Consider the following 6,112-nt stretch of genomic DNA (forward strand, 5'->3'; position numbering starts at 1 on the left):
GCTGACGTTAACTGACGTTAGCTACGCGCTGACGTCGGCTACGCACTGACTTTAGCTATGCGCTGACTTTAGCTACGTGCTGACTTTAGCTACGCGCTGACTTTAGCTACGCGCTGACGTCGGCTACGCGCTGACTTTAGCTATGCGCTGACTTTAGCTACGCGCTGACTTTAGCTACGCACTGACTTTAGCTACGCGCTGACGTCGGCTACGCGCTGACTTTAGCTATGCGCTGACTTTAGCTACGCGCTGACGTTAGCTACGCGCTGACGTTAGCTACGCGCTGACGTCTGAAAATTAGCACAAACATCAAAGAGAGAGCTGGTTATTAAATATCAGTTTGATGATCAATGTTGGCTCTCCTCTTCAAGGAGTCCTAGAACCTCCTAAAGAACCCCTCAGCCCCACATAAGAACCCTGGACCCTCTTCAAGAACTGTGGGACTTCTTCAAGAAGACCTGGAACCTCCTAAAGAACCCTTCAAACACTACTGGAACATTTTCAGGCACCCCTGGAAAAACCCACCGAGAACCCTGAAAATCCTTGAAGGACCCCAGAACCTCTTCAAGAAGTCCTAGAACCTCCTAAAGAACCCCTCAGCCCTACACAAGAACCCTGGAGTTTTATCAAGAACTGTGGAACCTCTTCAAGTACTTCTGGAACTACCTGCCTCTCTTAAGACCCTTGGAACCTACTTGAACTTTCCTGGAACCTCTTCAAGAAGACCTGGAACCTCCTCTGGGTCCTGCTGAAGAACCGTCACCTGGACAGGTAAGAACAGAGCGTTCTGGACTTCCAGTCAGTTCCCAGTGGAAACCAGTGACCTGAGCACACACACACACACACACACACACACACACACACCTGGTTACCTGCAGGGTGTGTGTGTGTGTGTGTCAGATAAAGCTGCCCTCTGCTTCAGTAACAACAAACAGAGGGAACAATAGAGCCCCGCCCCTCCTCACCTGCTCAGGTGTGTCTCCGTGAACAACCTGAATCAGAGCAGTCGGGCAGGTTCCTTCAGTCACATCTGGTTCAGATTTTTAACGACGAGCTGCTCCCTGGATCCAGACGGCATGCCGAACTGAAGAGCGTCACCTGTGGACAGGTGACAGGTGAGAGTCACCTGACTGCCTCCTTTTGTTCAACAGCTGAACCAGGAAGAAGCTTAAAATGGTAGAAAAGTGAATGGAGTCTGGTTTCAGAGAGGGAACACAGGGATCTGGGGGGGGGGGGGGGGGGGGGTTGTGTGTGTGTGTGTGTGTGTGTTGGGGAGGGGTATTCATGGCGTCGTGGGGACACATGTGTCTTTACAGTCTTGTGAGGACTCTGTTAGTGAGTCTGTTACTGGTTGATTCAGTACATTTACTCCAGTTCTGTACTTGTATAATTTGATGTATTTTACTGAACATGTTATACATCAAACTTAAGGAATAGAATAGTCCACATACAGTTGTATGTACTAATAATGAATGCCTTCTGCATTAAAAGTACTTTTCTTAAACAATTTGAATTCAGACACTTAATCTTTTTATTACTGTTTATTATTATTTTACTAGACCGTTTTGAAGTCTGCATTTTAACCTCTGTGCCAACAGAACTTTATATTTTCATATTGTTATGTTTGTCCCTTCAGGGCTCCCGTAGGGGCCTCGGGTCCCCCCAACATCCAGGACATGGAGCTGAGGGAGGAGTGGCAGGACGACGGCTTCCCGAGGTCAGACCTCAACCTCAACCTTGACTTGTTTTATTAAACACTAAAACAAATACACTTTACACATATTGTGCACATAATGTTCTTTTAGTGTGTTTATTGTTAAGTATATTAAGTGTTTCATGATGAAGTCCATGAAGAGCGAGTGAGAGCTGTTTGTTCTTCTTATCTCACTTTGTGTTTATTGTTCTTATCAGACACCTGATGTTCATAATGTTCACTTCTCTACATTATGGTTTTTAAACAATGTATTTAGGGAATTTTCTACATGAACAATAATCAACAAACGGGATACTTTACATAAACATGAATACTGCGTTCTGATTGGCTGCAGACATTAATAATGAAAACCTTTACTACATTAAATTAAATTATAAATATATCTGAATGTCTTATTTCCAGCACTGAGTTTAATATAAATACTAATAAAATAACATTTATTGTTTGTTATTAACTTGAATCTTGTTAGCATAACGTTAGCTTAATGCTACTGTTAATGCTTTAGTGATAATATTGATTCATATTTACTCGTCATTATCATCACTAATTTATAACTTATTTGAAAGAAACGAAGCTGGTATTTCTTCATGTGTGTTCAAGTGTTCAAATGACATTTATTATTATTTCAAATTAAAACCTTCAGGATCAATTATGTCATGTATGTTAGTTATAAACAGTAAATCTTTCTATTTTTAGTCTATTTAGTCTTCATGTGTGGATTAACCTGTCACTGTTTGGTCCAGGCCTCTCCCAGAGGATTCTGGGAGTCCAGAGGAGGCAGAGAGTCCGTCGGGAGACGAGCAGCAACCAGGTGACCTAAACAGGAAATAAGAAACAGGAAACGTGAATATTTAAAGTCAAAAGAAGCCTCTTCTCATCACTCCGTCCTCTCGCCCCGCCCCCTCAGCTCCGCCCACCAGCCTCGCCCTATCAGGAACCATCGAGGGCGGGGCTAAGAAGCGCCTCGTGGCCCCGTCACTCAGCCTCACGTTGAGCCGCAAAGACTCTCACGACCCGAGCAACGACGGGTTCTCGGCCGCCGCGCTGTCGGCGACGCCGGAGGAGACGCCGTCACTGGACATCAACCTGGAGGCTCTGGAGACGCCTTCAGGCAGCGAGACGGGCACACTGCCCGACTTCAACCACGAACTGGAGTGGGAGGGTGAGACAGACGGACAGTCAGACAGACAGAGAGACAGACAGTGAGACAGACAGACAGTGGGACGGACGGACGGACAGACAAGACAACCTCGGACCTCTCCCTGACCTCTGACCTCTCTCTCTGAACAGATGACCTCCCCCGGATGGTTGTGGATGGGGGCGTGTCCGGGGGCATGTCCGGCAGCCCGTCGGATCAGTCCGAGGGTCTGATGGATCTGGACCAGGTGGACACCAGGGGGCGCCGCTGGAGGAGGTTCTCCGTCTCCGGACATGAGTTCCACGTCAACATGAGCGTCCTGGAGCCGTACCTGCAGGTCCTGTCTCACGGAGGTCAGAGGTCACACACACCTGGCGTTACAGTCTGTCCATATTCACACCTGTCCACACCTGTGACTCCTCCCTCTGCGTTTGATTGGCTGTCAGGTTACTACGGAGACGAGATGAACGCCGTCGTCCTGTTCACCGCCTGCTACCTGCCGGAGAACACGGTGGAGAACTACGACTACGTGATGGACAACCTGTTCAGGTGAGGTAACGCAGGTCACATGCTGACAGCCAGGAGCATGCTGGGTAGTGGAGTAGCCTCATGTGTGTGTGTGTGTGTGTGTGTGTGTGTGTGTGTGTGTGTGTGTGTGTGTGTGTGTGTGTGTGTGTGTGTGTGTGTGTGTGTTCCTACAGGTACATTGTGGGGACCCTGGACCTTATGGTGTCAGAGAACTACCTGCTGGTCTGTCTGTGTGCCATGGTTCCCAAAAACAAGCTGCCCTCCATGAAATGGCTCCACCAGTGCTACGCCTCCATCGACAGGAGGTACGTTGGTTTCACCCACTGATGCAGCACATTGGGGTGGAGCTAAACACTCACACAGACGTCTTTTTACTTATCCTTTAAATGTCAGAGAGCACACCTGGTTTCTATGATGACGGAGGTGGTATTTAAGTCTGTTTCTCTGTCTGTGTCTCTGTCTATGTCTGTGTGTCTGTGTCTCGGTCTGTCTGTCTGTCTGTCTCTCTCTCTGTCTATGTCTGTGTGTCTGTGTCTCTGTCTGTCTGTCTGTCTCTCTCTCTGTCTATGTCTGTTTGTCTGTGTCTGTCTGTCTGTCTCTCTGTCTGTGTCTCTGTCTGTCTGTCTGTCTGTCTGTCTCTCTGTCTATGTGTCTGTGTCTGTCTGTCTGTCTGTCTGTCTCTCTGTCTGTGTCTCTGTCTGTCTGTCTCTCTCTCTGTCTATGTCTGTGTCTCTGTCTGTCTGTCTGTCTGTCTCTCTCTCTCTCTCTCTCTGTCTATGTCTGTGTGTCTGTGTCTGTCTGTCTGTCTCTCTGTCTGTCTGTCTCTCTCTCTGTCTATGTCTGTGTGTCTGTGTCTCTGTCTGTCTGTCTCTCTGTCTGTCTGTCTGTCTGTCTGTCTCTCTGTCTGTGTCTCTGTCTGTCTGTCTCTCTGTCTATGTCTGTGTGTCCAGGCTGAAGAAGGACCTGAAGGGGCTGCTGGTCGTCCATCCTGCATGGTACATCAAAGCTCTGCTCACTGTGATCAAACCCTTCATCAGGTCTGTACACACCTGATAATCAATCAGTAACATCAGCAGTTACTATTAGCTAATGTGTTAGCAACCAGCTAAAGGAGTCTCTCTCTCTCTCTCTCTCTCTCTCTCTCTCTCTCTCTCTCTCTCTCTCTCTCTCTCTCTCTCTCTCTCCACAGTGAGAAGTTCAGCACTAAGATCCGGTTCATCAGAAGTCTACATGAGTTGTCTCAGTTCATCCCAACAGAAAGACTACAGATCCCAGACGCAATACGCCAGTAAGAACACTCTACTCTTACTCTACTGTAGCTCTACTGTTACTCTACTGTAGCTCTACTCTTACTCTACTGTAGCTCTACTGTTACTCTACTGTAGCTCTGCTCTTGCTCTACTGTAGTTCTACTCTTACTCTACTGTAGTTCTACTCTTGCTCTACTGTAGTTCTACTCTTGCTCTACTGTAGCTTACTGTAGCTCTACTGTAGTTCTACTCTTGCTCTACTGTAGTTCTACTCTTACTCTACTGTAGTTCTACTCTTGCTCTACTGTAGTTCTACTTTTACTCTACTGTAGCTTACTGTAGCTCTACTCTTACTCTACTGTAGCTCTACTCTTACTCTACTGTAGTTTACTGTAGCTCTACTGTAATTCTACTCTTGCTCTACTGTAGTTCTACTCTTACTCTACTGTAGCTCTACTCTTACTCTACTGTAGCTCTACTGTTACTCTACTGTAGCTCTACTGTAGTTCTACTCTTACTCTACTGTAGCTCTACTGTAGTTATACTGTTACTCTACTGTAGTTCTACTCTTACTCTACTGTAGTTATACTGTTACTCTACTGTAGCTCTACTCTTACTCTACTGTAGTTATACTCTTACTCTACTGTAGTTCTACTGTAGCTCTACTGTTACGCTACTGTATTTCTACTCTTACTCTACTGTAGCTCTACTTTTACTCTACTGTAGTTCTACTGTTACTCTACTGTAGTTAGTTATACTGTCTCTACTGTAGTTATACTCTTACTCTACTGTAGCTCTACTCTTACTCTATTGTAGTTCTACTCTTACTCTACTGTAGTTCTACTAACTCTACTGTAGTTAGTTATACTGTCTCTACTGTAGTTCTACTCTTACTCTACTGTAGTTATACTGTTACTCTACTGTAGCTCTACTCTTACTCTACTGTAGTTATACTCTTACTCTACTGTAGTTCTACTGTAGCTCTACTGTTACGCTACTGTATTTCTACTCTTACTCTACTGTAGCTCTACTTTTACTCTACTGTAGTTCTACTGTTACTCTACTGTAGTTAGTTATACTGTCTCTACTGTAGTTATACTCTTACTCTACTGTAGCTCTACTCTTACTCTATTGTAGTTCTACTCTTACTCTACTGTAGTTCTACTAACTCTACTGTAGTTAGTTATACTGTCTCTACTGTAGTTCTACTCTTACTTTACTGTAGTTCTGCTGTCTCTACTGTAGTTCTGTTGTATTGTAGTTCTGACTCTACTGTAGTTCTACAGAAGGTCTACTTTTCTCCCCTCAGGTTCGATCAGACGTTGAACCGATGACGATCTCGTTGGTCGACAGACTGGACAGAACAAACACTCTGGGTTTATATATATGTCTTTAGATCTCTAGTAAGTTAAAGCTGCAGGTGTTTTACCTGTTGAACCAACATAACTAATAGTAATAAAAGCATCGATCAAACATTTTTAA

The 6,112-nt window shown here is 45.3% G+C and overlaps 1 protein-coding gene across 2 annotated transcripts in view; it reads left to right on the forward strand.

Annotated features, from left to right (window-relative positions):
• Window positions 1-6,112, forward strand: part of bnipl (BCL2 interacting protein like) — a 6,841-nt gene extending 729 nt beyond the window's left edge. The window contains exons 1-10 of one of the 2 annotated variants that reach the window (XM_068729947.1): window positions 977-1,115; window positions 1,637-1,717; window positions 2,458-2,525; window positions 2,622-2,876; window positions 3,005-3,205; window positions 3,299-3,401; window positions 3,554-3,685; window positions 4,331-4,417; window positions 4,570-4,668; window positions 5,940-6,112. In XM_068729947.1, coding sequence (XP_068586048.1) covers window positions 1,677-1,717; window positions 2,458-2,525; window positions 2,622-2,876; window positions 3,005-3,205; window positions 3,299-3,401; window positions 3,554-3,685; window positions 4,331-4,417; window positions 4,570-4,668; window positions 5,940-5,964 — 1,011 coding nt within the window. In that variant the 5' untranslated portion in view covers window positions 977-1,115; window positions 1,637-1,676 and the 3' untranslated portion in view covers window positions 5,965-6,112. Of the gene's footprint in view, window positions 1-976; window positions 1,116-1,636; window positions 1,718-2,457; window positions 2,526-2,621; window positions 2,877-3,004; window positions 3,206-3,298; window positions 3,402-3,553; window positions 3,686-4,330; window positions 4,418-4,569; window positions 4,669-5,939 lie in introns of those variants that run through there. The other variant, XM_068729946.1, reaches the window with a different exon arrangement.

Source organism: Cebidichthys violaceus, unplaced genomic scaffold (assembly GCF_023349555.1).
Source record: "Cebidichthys violaceus isolate CVI_PGR_0920_01 unplaced genomic scaffold, fCebVio1.0.p SCAF_48, whole genome shotgun sequence".
Taxonomy (NCBI): domain Eukaryota; kingdom Metazoa; phylum Chordata; class Actinopteri; order Perciformes; family Stichaeidae; genus Cebidichthys; species Cebidichthys violaceus.